Source organism: Vigna angularis, chromosome 6 (assembly GCF_016808095.1).
Source record: "Vigna angularis cultivar LongXiaoDou No.4 chromosome 6, ASM1680809v1, whole genome shotgun sequence".
In the NCBI taxonomy this organism is placed as follows: Eukaryota; Viridiplantae; Streptophyta; class Magnoliopsida; order Fabales; family Fabaceae; genus Vigna; species Vigna angularis.
The window spans coordinates 35,817,260-35,835,089 of record NC_068975.1 but is presented as its reverse complement, the minus strand read 5'-3'; the positions used below and the strand labels follow the sequence as shown (position 1 = coordinate 35,835,089).

Here is a 17,830-nt window from a genome sequence, read left to right as displayed (position 1 = left end):
CATTTTGTTACGTGGAGCGTTTCAAATACTTTGAAGTTAATCCCTGCATGTTTCACTCCACAAATGTCTGCCAAACCAAATGCATTTGGTAAGCTTAAAGAAGAAAAAAGAGTAATTCCATGTGATTATACATTGTATGTGTTTATAGGAGCATGCTACTTCGCAATCTGGAAGCTTTTCAGCCTTCCATCACAGTCCGAATTAAAACTCCAGCTTCATACATACTCTTCGCTCAAGCATGTGTGGACATATTTCAGAGCATTCGTAACATTCCATTTCATACCAGTTTTCCACCACACCCAAACTGCTCAATAACAAAGTGTATAGATGGGAGGGGGTGGAACAAATTCATCACTCTCTATATAATGAAAAATTCCAGATTAGCTTACTTTTTGCATTTCTTTTATTCAGTTCAATCCAGCCTAATTTACACATGATCGGATTGCGTCAACTGGACTACAAACTTAAATATTTCTTTGTAAAAATTATAATTTCAATTTTTTTATTCTTTTAAAACACACTGTCTTATTTAATATTCTAAAAATATATCTATAGTTAACAAAATAAAATTAATTAAGTAGTAATACTAATATTATTTAATAATTTTGGTGGAATTTCTTAAAATTCAATTTATTACCATTTTGTAAGAAGTTGGTGAGTTAAATTTAATCTAATAAAGAAAATCAATCTATAGATTGGATTGAATCGTTAGATTATCCAATTAACGCTTTCAATAGCTTACTAAGAAAAATAAATAATAGATAAACGGAAATAAGCTTTGCTAATTTCTAGTGTATTAGATCTTTTTAAGCAATGGCATATTACTCCTTAGTTTATCACTTGATAATTTATTCTTGCTTGAGTACTGTTATGAATATAATCTACTGTAAGTAATAGTTGAATAAAATTTGACACAGAAATCAAAGAAAGAAACGGAAATCCTTTATAAACTCAAAATGTTTAAATTTCCTAATGTCGTATTCAAATTGAATTTCTGGTGCCTTCGTCCAGTTTGACGACGAATCGCCCTAAGAACTAATAAACGCACGCCATGGCTGACACACTGTGACACAATACAATAAACAATATGATAATTTCTGCCACGTGTCTCAATAATTTCTTTATACTATCGTAAACCCTTCCTTTCATCGCCTCAGATGCCATTTGTTGAATCGCGTTAAGTAAGGTGTTTTTCGTGCTTTCTGTTTTCAACTTCTTTCTATTATTCCCTTTGGATTTTTTTCATAATTCAAGTTTGCTTTAGTTGTTCGCCGAACCTGAAACTCGTCTTTTCGAAAGCGAAGTGGTCCTTGTTTATGTGAATTTCGAGAGGAACTAGGTTGTTATTATATGAAGCAAACATGTTTTGGTCTTACTGCGAATTACAGTGACCTTTTATTATTATGAATTTAATTTAATTTTAGTTTTCTCTTTGAGGGTATTGCTTGATCCTTTAGTTTTCCAAATTTCCTTTTGCAGGTTCTGAAATTATTAGGCTTTCATCTCAGACAGAGTGTTGTGAAAAATGATAGATCTAAGCACGCTCAATCCCGCACAGATTACCGTGCTGGGATCCGCGTTTTGTGTTATGCTTTCCATGCATTTCACATCGCAGTTATTGTCTCAGCATCTCTTCTATTGGAAGAATCCAAAAGAGCAAAAGGCTATTATCATCATCATTCTCATGGCTCCCCTTTATGCAACTGTCTCCTTTGTGGGTCTCTTGGATATTAGAGGAAGCAAAGAGTTTTTCACCTTTTTGGAGTCAGCCAAAGAATGTTATGAAGCTTTGGTCATTGCCAAGTTTTTGGCTTTGATGTATAGTTACTTGAACATATCAATGAGTGGAAACATTGTGCCCGATGAAATTAAAGGCAGGGAAATTCACCACTCTTTTCCCATGACACTTTTTCAGGTGTGGCTACTTATAACTATGCTAAACTTTTGGGGAGAATGGATTTTTTCTTCTCACAAGAAATTTACATTTTGTGTATGACGTTAATGATGTCATGGTATTCATAATTCTGTAAATTGATCTTTTGCAGCCTCGTACTGTTCACCTGGACTACCGTAATTTGAAGCTTCTAAAATATTGGACATGGCAATTTGTTGTTATCCGTCCAGTATGTTCCATTCTGATGATAGCATTGCAGTTACTTGGGCTGTATCCAACTTGGTTGAGCTGGACATTCACCGTCATCCTCAACATATCTGTGTCGTTAGCCTTGTATTCTCTGGTGGTCTTTTACCATGTGTTTGCTAAAGAACTGGCACCACACACGCCTCTAGCGAAATTCTTGTGTATCAAAGGAATTGTTTTCTTCTGCTTTTGGCAGGTAAACTCCTTACCCTTTATAGTCATAACATAAGCTGAGTTAAATGACCACCTAAAGAAGATCTCGAGCCAAAAATAGCAGCAGAGAGTCGCAGACCCCTCCCTGTTAGAGGAATATAGATACTACAATTTTTGAACTGCAAAACTTGCTGAACTTATAATGCTGGTTGGTATGGTCTTTTCTTTACATGAAAAAAAAAAACTAAAAACTAAAAACCTGTGTTTACATATAGAATCGATACAAATAATTAGACTAGTTAGTGATTCTCAAGCCTTTTCTCTTTATTATAATATTTTTTTCTATAAAACGATTTTGCTTATTATTTATTTATTTTGGTGTAGCCATCAAGAGAAAAATTCAATGTAGCAAAAATGAGTATGTTGGCAAAACAGTTTTAGGGATAAATGAATCGAGAAAATATGGAAGTAGCAACTATTGTAGAAAACATGGCAGAACCTTTGGTGGTTCAGGCATGTGAAAACTTATAGAAGCCTACGTGAGGAGGGTAGACCAAATGAAAAGGTAACCCAGTCACTAGAAGAGCACTAAGAAAAACTATAGGCACGATTTACAACTGAACATTGTGGTGGGTTTTGATCCATGTAACTGATCTTACTTAGTGGGTAGTCAGTTTGATTGTTGCTATAAAACACTTTATCAGGTTGGATTTTATTAAGCTTGGGTTTATATTGTGTTTGTTGTTTGAGGTGTGTTTTATGTAAATACTTTGCCGGTGAAGAAGCCAAGTCATTCACTGATATGGTAAATTTCCATGGTCTAAACTCTGATGACAATTGTGATGGCCCCGGGATCCAATTAGTAAATCTCTTTAATAAGTCTTCAAGACCTTCTGAGTGTTAGCCCAGAGTCGTCCTTGCTCATGTACAGATCTGTATAATAAACTAATAATTATAGCCCTAGTCTAAAATGTGCAAATTAGGAATTAGAGAAAATCAACATTAAGTTTTTGTTATAAATGGGAAAACCATCCCATATTCGTCCTTGTATTTATTGGGAAAGAACACAATTCTGAAATCAATGATACAATACGACAGAGGTTGTTTGCTACTTACGTCAAATCTAAACTAAAGACTAACATTTTTCCACATTATTTAAAATTTGAAACTTCGTTAGAAATTAATTCTCTTTAAATTCTATTTTGAATGATGAATTATTTTTAGATTTTGTTGTTCATTGCTCTGTATCACATCATTTAGATTATGAAGAATTCCCCTACTGATGGGTCATTCCATTCCATTTACAACCTTTTGTGCTTCAATTTGCTTGATCCATCCATTTATCTTCAATTCTTTTTCTAGCCTTATATTTGTGTATTATCCTTCATATATTATTGCATCATTATCTAGGGCTGTTTTTTTATAATAATGAACTCTCTTTGCCACGTGCAGGGAATGGTGCTGGATCTTTTAGCAAAATTTGGCGTCATTCAATCTCGTCATTTGCGGTTAGATGTGGAGCACATTGAGGAAGCTATGCAGAATATTTTGGTATGTGTAGAGATGGTTATCTTTTCTGTTCTGCAACAGTATGCTTATCATCCTGCACCATATAGCGGAGAAGTTGAGAAAATGCTTAGACAAAACAAGAAAAATGACTAAGTATTATAAGCTAAAAAAATCAGGCTACAGAGATGTATTTAAGAGTTCTTCACTGTGGCGCTAGAAACATGAAAACATTGATGCCAAGTGGATTTGTTATTTTTTAATGTTAGTTTACTGTACAAGGCTGCCCGTCCACCACCTGTGTAATGTTTTCTTTTTAGTTGTAATTTCCCAGCCATAGTAAAAGAGATTTCGTTTTTATTATCATTATTCGCACCGGAGGGCCATTTGCTCAAGATGATATTTGTTTCTGATTACCGTGTTACAATCAGAGACACTTTCATGGTCTGGATCGAGGGAATAGCTGATCAATACATTAACTGAAACTTGAATTATTTTGACGTAGTCACATTGATTTGATTCCTCAGTGTTTCATGCTATGTTTTTTGCATGACCCCCCTCTTAATATAATTTTAACAATAGTCCTCAATAGCGTTGCACAAGTTCAAGTTTTCCATCAGGCCCCACTTAGATATCAATGTGGAGGACCCACCCGTTTTAAATGCCTGAATCCCTAACAGATATTGATCAATCATGATGGAGAAATCTTAGAAAGACACTCTCTAAGATGTTTTTTTGACACGCTCTCTGTCATAGCTACTCTCCTCCTAGGCACATAAGTAAGAACTTGCACCAACAGTGGCATACAAAGCTCCTGTGATGAAACATGAGATACCCTGATGGCATGCTATTAGAGAAAGTTAGTTACTTTCTGCTTGGCTACTTTAGTGAAAGCTCCCTACCCTATAATATAAAGGCAAAAAGGCCTTTCTGGGAGCTTTCTTCTTTAATCTCAGATAATTTTACAGTCAACGCTCTCCCACTGTTTGGTTTCCTTGATGGTCAAGATTCTTGGAAAAGATGCAATTTTTGGTCAAAGGAAACTTTGTTGCGGGGACTTCTGTTGCGTTGCATTATTTTTCTTCTCGCAATCAATTTTCTGTCGCTGGAAACGTTTAGAATGTGTGGATTGAAAAACTGGGAAATTTCATTTTTAGATGCTAATTCAGCTAAGCCCTATTTTTCGTAAATTATTCTATGGTTTGGCTTCATCACGATCATCAACTTTTTAGTATTAAATTGGAATTGGTCTAGTTATTTTAACTCGGTTTGTTTATTTTTTTTTTATGTTAAATGGTTTTCTTTTTATTGAAACTGATTCATAATGTAAACTAGATAAGCATTTGTAAATCTAAAAGCGGATAAACACGATGCAAAAGTCATTTCTTACCTGAAAAACTCTCGCAAAATACGGTCATGCTCACTCAGAACCCAGCTCTTGAAAAGAATAATTTGATTCTACGTTTAAATTCTATCTAGACTCCTAGGTCAATATGATCAGTGCTGAACTTGTATATTATAAATTTAATTTTTCAGTAGGTTTTTCGAAATTCTTACCATCTTTCATTAATAAGGCTCGTGTCGTCTTTTATATTGATCATTTTTAATATGTCTAAAAACTATTCCCAATTTAAAGTTCAAAATAATAAAATTTATATTAGAATATCATTTAACTTTGTTTGAAAAGAATAAAATACTAGTAATAATGTCATAATCAGTTTTAAAATTCATCCAAAAATGGATTTTTTAAAAAGAATATGAAGATATTGAAGAAAAATAATGAAGAGATAGAATTTAATTAAACCTGAGCTGTAGCTTTCTAAGCCAAACATTTGGGCCTTTCATGAGCAATGGACGGTGCATAAGACTACAGAAAAACGTAGCCATATTCTACGCTCTTGACTTCTAAAGGTCCAACTAACTCCTACCGTTACTCTCTCACATACCTTAACTTATTCACCAAACTTGCTAAGCACTAATCTTCACTTTTCGGCACTTATCATCTATTTTGAAATCACCATATATAATTAGTTTGTCTTTTAACCAAACACTCTTTATTTAATGACCACCGTGTTGGAAGGGATGGTTTTGGATGTAATTTCTGATCTGAACGTTACCAACTGCCATGAATCTATCGACCACCTCAGACAGTTAAATAATGATAAGGGCCCTACACATTATCCAGACGTTTCCCTATTGACTATTTCAGTTTTCTCATTTTCAAAACTGCACTTTCTTCCTTCTTTATCGTTATCCTTTTCGGTCTCGTCGAATGATAATATACATCACTCAGAAATTACCTAGCATTTGCCAGACAAAGTGAAAAGCCGAGGTTGTTTGCCGACACATAATATAATCATAAAAACTTCACCAGTTTCACACCAAATAACTTCTGCTTTGCCAAATCACGACGACACGTACCTTCCAAAATCTTTTTCATACTCTTATATGAAGATGAACACAAAATGTCATAATTTAAAAATACTTGCGAACTATTAAATTCTTGCGTAATTCACTATGAACGGTGGTTTGCGTATGTAATCTAAAGAATACCTAAATTGAACCTGCTCAGATTTTATTGAATATTACCGAAAGGAGAATGATTATTACGTTGGGATTTCCATCCTACCAAAATATGAAAAAAAGAAGATAATTTCAATATTAAATAATAGTATATTATCAGATGAAAATAATATATCATTTTTTATATTATGGCTATGTTATTGAAAACCACCTTTACCTAGCTTCTGAACATCACACATAAGTTTTTGTCTGGACTTTCAGAGAATTCCAAGGCAATTTCGTTCTTGAAAACAACAAGAGGAGAAGGCAATTTTATGGATGAATTAAGGAAATTTATGGATTTATTTAACCGACCATTTTTTCTCTTAGCGGGGTGGAGTTGAGAGTTGTGCCTTTGGGAATGGGTAATTCTTCGTCTGAATGTAGCAAAAGAACAAGATTAGGATCCGAATCCAGAAACTCCTAAAATTACGGTTTGAAATGTCCAAATAAACAACTTTCATCGTCATTATCAATCGGTTAAATTGTCTTTTTCTGGGAGATATTGTAGAGAATTAACCTTAAAAACAACATAATTTTTTAATCCTCTTCTCTTGGAATTTATGACCTCACTACACTTTTCTTTCTCTGTTTCATTTTCAAGATGACCCACCCACCTGTGAGCCACATGCACCCATCACTGAGATAGTAACCTAATAATGTGATATCGTAATAGACCAAAAGAAAAAGGAAACAAAAAAAGAATATACTATATGCATAAAAAACATATAAATATAATATTTCATGCATTTTAACGTGAATTTAAAAGAAAGTTATTCATTAATTCTTTCATTAGTGTCGTTAAAATACTTATTAATAAGATATGTATGGTAACGAAAGGAAAACAGACACATAAATCTTCATGATAGTAAAATATTGTCCATTCTCAGTTAAGTTATTAAGAATTTATTTTTGATATCACTTTAGAAAATATTTTATTGTGAGACTTTGTTTTACTATTCTAATATAGTATCTTTTTAATTATTTAACATAAATAACATAAACTAATTTTACTATAGAAAGAACTACTTAATATTTTTCACTGAAGTAATATAGTGCTGTTGTATGAAATTAACAAAGTAAACATTTTATCCCATTTTTCCAATTTTGAATAACTCTGGTTATTAGAACAACAAGATAATCTTCTTAAAAAAATAATGAGTCAGTTATAAAATGAGTATTATTAAAATGGCTATTATAGCAACGTCTTCGTTGACGCGGTTGCTATTGACCGTGCACTTATTTCGCTTATATATTAATTTTAAAAGAATCGGAAGAACATTATTAATTATATATTTATTTTAATAATATAAAAAACAATAAGTTTGTAAAACAAAAAATATCCTTTAGTTTTTATTTTTTCTGTTGAGTAGAGATTTTTTGTTTCGAATAAAAAGTGGTTTAAATAAATTACTAAAAAAAATAATAAACATAAAAAATTTTAAGACATGTGTACCTTACTATCCTCTAAAGTTATCGTTCTTCCACACGTTCGTCTATTCGTACGATCCCATGGCCGTTCTTTCAGACTGACCACCCAAGCCAATTATTAGGCCGACCACCTAGGTTGACCACATGGTTAGATTATAAACAATAATGATTCATTAAGTCCTAATGAAGGTTAAGGTGCAATTGGACCGTTATTAGGTCAGCAAAAGGTAAAAGTCCATCACAATTAGTACAAATAAAGATCTCGGGTATGACTTTAGAACAAAATGCACAATATACATGCATTACTTGCTCTTCTAACCGCCCGGTTACATTACTAACTTAAGTCACGTCCGTCTGGTCTTTAATTTGGAGTGCTTTGAGTATGGGACTTCAACCCTATACCCGAAACAATATGAATTTCTTGATTAAATTAAAAAAAATGATTTTATGATGGTTAGTATATAATATCTTAACTATGAAACTAAAATAAATGTGGTAACGTATATTAAATCATATCTATGACATTCTATAAGTGTTATATATATATATATATATATATATATATATATATATATATATATATATATATATATATATATATATATATATATATATATATATATATATATATATTCAGACTCGTTAAGCCAGATAAAATATAATTATCTGTAAAAAATATATTATTTTCTTAAAATAAGTAAATTATTTTTTCTTCAAAAATAAATTATCCTTTTGTTTAATTTTACAAAATAGCCACAAAATTACTTTATATCAGGTTTGAAAATTACGAAAGAAGTCATATATTTTGGTATAAAATAATTTAGCTGTTTTTTAAAAAGCAGAAGATAATATAGATGTAAAATAATTTATGCCTAATTAGTATGAAAAAAAATGGTCTTTTAAATAATACTCATTCTTGTCTTTAATATAAGACATATTGTAAAATAACTCTATATCTTGAAACAACATTTTGTAGTTTTCATAAATGAAAAAAAAAATCGTTGCTTAATCCAATTAAATATTTACATACACATATGCTTTTTTTATTAATAAATAATTATTTTTTTTATAATATTAATAATACCTATAATTTTTTATGGTTTTATTTTAAAAGTTAAAAAAAAATTATTTGTTATTAATATATGTAACTTTTTTTAAAAGTGTTCTATATTATATATAAATAGCTTTGTATTTAGGGCGAGGAAGAATAATTAATTAAACTATTTGAAATTGTAATCAAATTGAAATTTTTTGTAATTTAGTTACTTTGAACATTTGTAATAAAATATAAAAACAAAATTTTAAAGATAATTGGTCTTTAATAATTAAAAAAATTCTAAGAACAAACCAAAACATTCATAGTGTTCTAATAAACTCTAATCATTCTTGTTAATTATATATAACTTAATTTGTAAACTATGAGAAGAGAAAATTGACTAATTTTCGTGAGATGCAATTTTTATTATCAGTTGGTAACTTTTAATATTTTTTACTTTTTTTATTTCTTCTAATAAAATTTCATATGATAATAAAAGATGGATGAAGTTTAAATATATTAGAACTCATAATAATACTTCATAGTAATACTTCGTATAAGTTTATTTATAATTAGTTTGGCATGCTATAATTAAGAAAGTTGAAATGTTGGATTGGTTCCATGGTGAACAGCTCCACCACTCTCATCAATTTTAAACTATTTTTTTTTTTCTAGTGCTATAATATTTGTCCATACACTAATCTGCCTTAACTCAAATATTCATAGTGTCATGATATTTTTCACAATCATTTATCTCATTGAATCGTCTTACAATTCTTATCAATGATCTTTATAGTATTAAGTAATTTTCATTGTAATTATTATAGCATCATTAAGGTATATAAAATTTAATAATGTGATAGAATAAAGAAGTTTAAAAGGGTAATTTATTTTAATAAACAATTTAAAATAATTTATTATTAAAATATGTTATTTAAGTAAGAAAAATATAATTATAAATAATTTCTTAAAAGTAGAAAATTTAATATTGTATTTAAAAAAATAATAGTTTAAAATTGTTCATATTTTAAAATTTATTTACTTTTTTTTCTTCAATTCAATTTTCGTTAAAGTGTTGTGGACTTTGATTAAGATTGAAATATTACTGGTTTGATTTAGATCTATGTGTTATAATTTGAATATTATTTTTTGACAAATATAATTTTAGACTAAAAATATTCGTGATTTTTATTTAATTGACTTTATCAATTATTTTATTGTTGATCTTATCATATTTATTTATCAATTAATACTATTTAAGATTTTCTTGATGTATATTAATACTGTTTTGTCAGGTAGTTTTAAATATTATTTTTTTTTAATTTTATATTAATTAAAATTATTTTTAATTGATGTTAATACCAATGTTAATTATTATTTTTAGAATAATATTGAAATAACTAGTTTTTAGTTAGAAAATCAATTAAATTTATTTTATTAATGTAAATAACAGTTTTCATTAATTTTTATTTTATTTATGTAATTATTTGATAAGGTTTACATTTGTTTATGTAATGTAATTTGATTTTATTAATTATTAATGTAAAACTTTCAATACATCTTCCCTCTTATAAAATATATATGATATTATACATCAATATATAATTTAATAACTATTCGATTGAGAGAATGAAATAATAAGTTTAACCAACAACAAATTTCACTAAACTTATGCTTTTATGATGCCACGTTAAACAATAGATTTTAAGTATATTTCAATCCTATAAAAAAAAAATTTATGATATACTTTTTAAATGATATGATGTGATCCTTTATGTTTTTTTTTTTTGTTTCTTTTTAACTTTTTTGTTAAAATCTTTATGTCATGTGATGTCAAGTATGCATTTATTAAAAGAAAATTTAATGTTTAAAATATAAATAAATTTTAGACAACTGTAAAAAATAAAATACTATTACTATTAAGCATATGATATGGAACGAAATTATCAGTTGAAAAAGAGAATTCCATGATTTTGTAATAAAAATGATACAAATATTAAATAAATTTTTATTAAGTTTTATAAATATTACACAATTTATCCAACTAAATCAAAGAAAACTTATTTTTCACGCAGACAAAATAATTTATTTGATTTAAAATTAATTATATAAATATATTAAATTTAAAATTTAAATTTCTTAATATAATTTCCACTTTTATGAAATACATAATTAATTATTTTCAAAAATTTAATTCATAACCATTCTTATTCCAATTAAATTAATCTATTATTCAATTTATTTTATTTTATTTTTCTAACATCTTATTGATGTTTTTTTCACGGTCAAATCATATTATTTTCAAGAAAAATATGGTTTGAGACACTTTGTACATTCATTTCACCATACTTTTCTTTATATTTATTTTTTTATATTTTAAAAAAACACAAAAATTTAAACTTTTATCACCATTTAAAAAATGCATGTAAAAGTTTGTTATAATACCATTCATCTATTTCCAACACACACTGACAGTCTCTCTCTTTCTTTTTTTTCTCATTATCAAGAATTCCACAGTTAAACATGGTAGTTAATATTTAATATAAAAATCCATTTATTCTGCTAAAACGAGCCCCACTGAGAAAAGAACAAATAGAAGGGATGGGAGGGGTCTACACGGCATAGAGCTATGATGAAGTCCCACTATTGAACGGTTGAGATTTAATGATGAGTGTGGACCCAGAGTCTTCCCCATTCTATAAATTATCCCACTCCGACATACCTCTTCTCTACACTCTCATCTCATTACTCCTTCAAAACTTACAAAAGATGCGCAGTTGGAAACTTCTCCTGCTCTGGGCCGCTCTCATGTTCGCGGCCTTGGGAGTAAAAGTGTCTTTTCCCATCGCCGCCACCCACCTCCCTCTCGTATGGACCTTCCTCCTTCTCTGCTTCAAGCCTCCTTACCTCTTCCTCCTTCTCAACACCATCATCATCTCCATCGTTGCATCCTCCAGGTTCCACCACTCCAAACCTCAATCCGATCCAACTCCTCCGCCACCTCTTCAACCCAAATCCCTCCTCCAAGAACAAGAAGTGGAAAAGGAAATAATCCACCAAGAAATCACACTCAAGAGAACAGACTCAACGGAGATTCCATCGTCCACGGAGAAGCCTCTCGTGTCTGCTAGGTTCACTCACCGGAAATTCCTTAAATCCACTTCTGAAGGTATACATACTCACCTATTAATTCAAATTCAGTTTAATAATGATTATACAATGTCATTGAAAAAATTTTCTACAGTAATTTTTATAAAATGATCATTTATTATGTCATTATTGTTTCCATACGTTAAAACAATGTATAACAGTTAAGTTTGAATACGCGCAAGTTATTGTCGTTTAGCAAGTTGCATGTAGCGGCTTTCAAACAAAGTTGACTGAACCGAAGAATGTGCAGGTGGGAGAGCGTTGAAGGTGGTGGGCAAGGCCAAACGGCACGAAACGTTGGAGAGCACGTGGAAGGCCATAACGGAAGGTCGATCCGTGCCATTGAGCAGACACATGAAGAAGTGTGACACGTGGCAGAGCCGCGGCAACCTCGCTCCGTCTCTTGAAAACAAGTCCGGCGAGATCTTCACCGACGTTTCCACCGCCGGGAGGCTGCGGAAAGAGCCGTCGCTGAGTCAAGAAGAGTTGAATCGGCGCGTGGAAGCGTTCATACGGAAGTTCAACGAGGAGATGAGGTTGCAGAGACAAGAATCCTTAGAACAGTACATGCAGATGGTTAGCCGCGGTGCCGCTTAGTCTCAATGATTTAATATTTTGTTAGTTACATTTACAGAAAAAGGAAGAAAAAACAGTGTAAATAGTTGAATAGGGTATAGACAGTGATAGTTTTGCAGTTGAAGAACTGTTTTGTTTTGTTTTGTTTTATTTTATTTTATTTTATTGGCATATAAGTTTAGGGTTGGGTTAGGGTGATGATCATTATTATTTTTTGTTTGTTTTGTGGCTATGTAAGATCCATATCCCAAATATGTGGTTCAAGTTAAACATGAATTAGATAGGATAGAAATACAGAAAAAACACATGGGATTAGATATGTTCCTCTTTGTAACTCTGTTGGGGTATACAAAATTACTATAAATTAATTTGTAAATAAAAATATTTTAATTTTGTTTTTATCTTTCTAACATTGTATTTTACAAACTTTTCCTCATCGTAAACGTAAAATGAAACAATTTATGGCTGGAAATTATATATGATAGATTGCTATAGTTAAAAGAAGTATATCCCTAAACTTAATGTTTTAAAAAGTAATTGTTCAAAGTCCCTAAGACGATATCTTAATATATATATATATATATATATATATATATATATATATATATATATATATATATATATATATATATATATATATATATATATATATATATATATAAAGTGAATGTAAATCTTATTTTATATATTTTTTTTAAATTGAATTTGGTTTAAAAATACACTTTTTAATATAGTATTAAAAATATTACTATACACGAAGCAAAAGATAATTATACATATCCATGCATATCTTACAATTAGTGTACTTCAAGTAAACTCCTTTGAGAAACTTATCAAAATACACTATTTTTAACTTTTATAGTTTTATACATATTATCTAATAAATAAATAATGAAATTTATGCAACATTTCATATTTTTTGTTTTAAATCAAACAATCTTATAACTTTTATTTTTTAAAAGATACACATTTATTTAAAAAAATATAAAAATATATATAAATACTTGAAGTTTTTTAATATAAACTCAATTAAAAATATTAGTATTAAAATTAATTAAATCATAAAAAGAAAATAACACTCGAACTAACCACTCAAACTAAAAGACAAATATGTGAAAGCCAATAAAGTAAATATTTGCAAAAGAAAAGAAAATAATGTGAAAAGAAGGAGTGAAGTTTGAAACTTTGACTATTAGATCACCGGCTTTCGTCTTTTGAACGTGGACACAGTTTAAACGGACAAAAGTCAACCCAAAAACGGAAAATATTTAAGAAAAGAAAAAATAAATAAGTACAAATCAAAGATTATGTTCCCTTCTAAATAATCAGTGAAGAGCTAATGAGACACGTTACTCGAAAAACAATTAACAAATGAAACCCTCTTATCCAGAAAAATCCCACGACCAAAACAAAAATGAATATGATGTAAATTTGACCACATATATCGGAACGTTTTGAGTAAAACCATATCCTTCCAAACATACATTTTAAACATTTTAAATTGCCCTAAATTATACATGACATATAACCTTGTTACCACAACTTGTTTTCGTTTCTATCGGAAATTCAAGCATTAACTCGTATGATAATACGGAAATTCATATATTAATTAGTGTGGTTCGATTCACTACGGGTTTGAAATGGGTTGGGTTGGAAAAAAATACAAATTTTTTTATGTGAGTTAATTTTGACCCAGCTCACTAAGAATTCGGCTCACACGGGTTGAACCCGTGGTGAGTCGGGTTGGCTCACTAACCCACCTATTTTTTTAATTAAATCAAATTAATTAAATTAATTATTCAAATCCTATTTTTTTATTGAAATCAAATTAATTATTCAAAACGCACCATTTTACTTAGCAATAGAGTTTCGCGTTGCTGTATTTCCAAAAGTTTCCCTCTGTAAATAAAATTCTAAGATTATAGATTGGATAATATTATAGATGGAGATAAAGAAGAAGATGCTTCAACAGAGTATAATACTTTGAATTTATCCATTCAAGACTCCAATTTAATAGATGGATAATATCAGGAATATATCATTTGTTTTATCTTATTTTTAGACCTATCTACAAGCATGACAGTTTTATCTTGTATTATATATTTTTGTTAACGGCTATATGTAGTTTCTTGGTCAAACAGTTGTGTATGTCTCATTAAACTAAATTGGCAAAATTTTATGCTTGATAGCTTAGAATATATATAACAATATATTTCTTTTGTTTAATTTTCTTTTATATCAATTGGTCCAATTATTACTGTTTCAATTTAATCGATCAAAGTAACATGTTATAAGAATATCAGAAGAAGAGGGTGAAAAAAAATTTAATTAAGTGAGCCATGAGCCAACCCGTTTAATCCACCAACCTGTGGTAGGTCGAGTCGGACCGGGTTACCCATTTTGACAGCTCTAATATTAATGTTTAATTTTTTCAATTGAGAATAGTAATATATATATATATATATATATATATATATATATATATATATATATATATATATATATAATATCTAATTGCGTCTTTATACAATTATATTTAAATAGTGTATTATCAATCATAGTAAATAATTTTTTTATAAAATTATCTTTAAATAGTGTATTATCAATCATAGTAAATAAAATAGTTTTTATATCTTAGATTTAAATGTTATTTTTCTTAATATTTTATTTATTATTTTTTATATGAAAATATTTTACTCTTAAGTAATTAAAAAACTTATATTTTTTTTTATTCTTTTTTATCTTTCGTTTCATTTGTTTTATTTGTTTTATTAAAACAATATTTATTATCTCTAAACAGTTTAACTAGTTTGATATTTGAAAAATAATTATTTAATATTTAAGATATTTTCCATATTATTATAGTATTAATTATATATTTATTTTACTTTTTCATTCAATAATGTATCAACTTATTTTTAAGATAAACATTTGATCATTTTTATTTCTTTTTAATACTTTTATTTGTTATTTAATTTTATCATGTAAAATATTAATTTAATGATCTTTCATATAATTATTTTTATTTGTTATTTAATTTTATCATGTAAAATATTAATTTAATGATCTTTCATATAATTATTTTTATTTGTTAATGTAACATTCCAAAAGCATATAACATAGTAAGTTCACATTTGAATAAAAGAGAACACTTAGAGTAAACTGTAAATACAGTTGTTAAGCTTAGAGTCATCCCGAAATCAGTCATAATTTAAAACTTAAACGCAAATAGAGTATTTCAGAAGGATAGGAATCACAGGGAAATCCTTAACAACTAAATGGTAATTCAAAATACAAGAAATACTATGAGAATCCTAAGGAGACTAAGCAACAACATCGTCTTCCTCCAAAGCCTGCTCTAGAGGCACCTCATCTGCCTCTGCTGACATCCAAGTGGATGATCATTGCAAGAAAAAAGCATACCCAAGCAAACACAATCACACAAGTAAGGGTGAGCTAGATATATAAATCATGTTATAACAGTCACATGCAACATGCAAGTAAAGACAGATACACTACACTACACAAACATGACTTGTTGCACTTAAACCTGACTCGTCCGGACTTAGAATGATTGTCGAGTTATGGCAGGTCGTGCACTCGTGGTGGCCTCTACTGCTTTGCAAATTCATTGCCAATGCTAGAAGCACCCAAGACTAGGACCTCCTGCTACTACTCACCACATGATTCAATCCTCTCTACTTGAGAATGATTGATTATTGTAGTTCTAGGATAACTCCCAAGATTGAGCTACCATGCAATTCATTCTAGACACTAAGGGCACCACCATGAATCTTCTCCTTGAAGATCATGGAATTACGTCCAATAACATAGGGCAGCACCATGTGACCTCCTTAGAGATCCATGGAATTACGTCCATCTGTAAGACCCGTATTTTTTTGGACATGGTGGGGACATGGTGGTCACCCACCTCTTTGACTATCAAGATGCAATTATTGGGGGTGCATTTTACGGGAAGCTTTGCAAGGTGTGGGATTCATTTTTTGGCAGGAGAGGGAGAGAGAGAGGGAGAGCAACCAAAGGGAGCGAACCCTTTCTCCCATTTTCACCCGTCCAAAGAGCACCCATGGGAAGCTGTTCCAACCTTGGAAGGGGCTTAGAGGAGGAACTGAGTTGGGCATCTGGTGATGATGGAGTTCTTGCATCAAGAACTGGAAAAGGAAGTGAAGAGCTGCTGAAGTTCCTGGAAGATCTTGATCTGCACGTCTGGGAGGAGATTGATCCCAAAACTTACATGGAAGTCTTCAAGAGGTAAGGGGAGTTGGATTTTCTGGATGTTGATAGTGGTTGCATGAGTAGGATGCTGGAAAATTGTGGTTGTATGTATGGTTGGATTGAAATTGATGTGTTGATTCATGTATGAAATCTTGTATGCTTTGGAATTGAAAGAAATTGGAAATTCATAGCTTTTAGTCATTTGGAGAGGAAGTGAGGTAGTGATTTTGAGCATTTGGGGTCTAGAGTGTTATTGAGCCTTTGGAACAGTTTCACCCACTGTATTATGACTTGTTAGAGTCATCATATTGATCAAAACAGGTGCAAAATGGTTGCTGTCAACTGGTATGGGGCTGGACGACTTCTGGTTCGCGCCCGGCGCCCCCGGTGGCGCCCAGGCCCGAGAGTCTCGCAGAAAGTCGCGCCCAAGCGCCCCTTGTTGGCGCCCGGGCGCGAGGTGTTCGGAAAAAGTGACTTTGTCTTTGTTTTTGATAGTTTTTGGGGTTCCGGGTGTCCGTTTTGGACGTTTCTTAAGTCGTTTTAGAGGTTTTGGACCCTTCCGGAACTGTTGGTGATGGTTTCAAAGCCATTTTCTTTGCCTAAGTATGAGTTACGGGGATTTGTATTGTTTAGTGGTTCTCTTGAGACTGTTATTGTTTAGTAATGTGTATTGGATTGATTAATGTTGTTTGCTTAACAGATTTTTATGCATGTGGAATGTTGGAATGCATAGTATGATATGATTTATGTGGGAAGTATGTAAATGTATGAGGTATGTTGGATTTGTTGTGATAATTATGAGCGTTCGGCTTTTGGGGTATAACAAGCGTTCGGTTTTTGAGTATAAGTGAACGTTCGATTTTTGGATATAAGGGAGCGTTCGGTTTTAAGTGTTCGGTGTGGATCTTGGACGTTCGTCCTTTGTTTCAGTGAGCGTTCGTCCTTGTTTTCTGGGAGCGTTCGTCCTTGTTTTCTGGGAGCGTTCGTCCTTTGTTTTGGGAGCGTTCGTCCTTGATTTTGAGAGCGTTCGTCCTTGGTTT

General features: G+C 30.6%; 2 protein-coding genes across 4 annotated transcripts; both read left to right on the top strand.

The window, feature by feature from the left end:
* Positions 1-1,001: 1,001 nt before the first annotated feature.
* Positions 1,002-4,162, top strand: LOC108342960 (uncharacterized). Of its 3 annotated transcripts, none has more exons than XM_017580908.2 (4): positions 1,002-1,181; positions 1,480-1,915; positions 2,046-2,336; positions 3,746-4,162. In XM_017580908.2, the coding sequence occupies exons 2-4, from the start codon at positions 1,526-1,528 to the stop codon at positions 3,953-3,955; spliced, it is 891 nt and encodes a 296-aa protein (XP_017436397.1). In that variant the 5' UTR covers positions 1,002-1,181; positions 1,480-1,525; the 3' UTR covers positions 3,956-4,162. The 3 variants fall into 3 exon arrangements, with proteins under 3 accessions (XP_017436397.1, XP_017436395.1, XP_017436396.1); XM_017580906.2 differs by having other exon boundaries at positions 1,003-1,186; XM_017580907.2 differs by having other exon boundaries at positions 1,177-1,339.
* A 7,394-nt stretch (positions 4,163-11,556) lies between these two features.
* LOC108342426 (uncharacterized) lies at positions 11,557-12,953 on the top strand. The gene is made up of 2 exons (XM_017580201.2): positions 11,557-11,997; positions 12,229-12,953. Exons 1-2 carry the CDS (start codon positions 11,598-11,600, stop codon positions 12,573-12,575), a joined length of 747 nt encoding a protein of 248 aa, XP_017435690.1. The 5' UTR covers positions 11,557-11,597; the 3' UTR covers positions 12,576-12,953.
* Positions 12,954-17,830: the final 4,877 nt, after the last annotated feature.

What these genes read in the sequence shown, in the direction of transcription:
- LOC108342426 (XM_017580201.2), top strand. Translation starts at nt 11,598, where the DNA reads ATGCGCAGTTGGAAACTTCTCCTGCTCTGGGCCGCTCTCATGTTCGCG. An exon ending in CCTTAAATCCACTTCTGAAG is followed by an intron (nt 11,998 to 12,228) that starts GTATACATACTC and finishes AAGAATGTGCAG; the next exon opens with GTGGGAGAGCGTTGAAGGTG.
- LOC108342960 (XM_017580908.2), top strand. Translation starts at nt 1,526, where the DNA reads ATGATAGATCTAAGCACGCTCAATCCCGCACAGATTACCGTGCTGGGA. An exon ending in TTCCCATGACACTTTTTCAG is followed by an intron (nt 1,916 to 2,045) that starts GTGTGGCTACTT and finishes GATCTTTTGCAG; the next exon opens with CCTCGTACTGTTCACCTGGA. An exon ending in TTTTCTTCTGCTTTTGGCAG is followed by an intron (nt 2,337 to 3,745) that starts GTAAACTCCTTA and finishes TGCCACGTGCAG; the next exon opens with GGAATGGTGCTGGATCTTTT.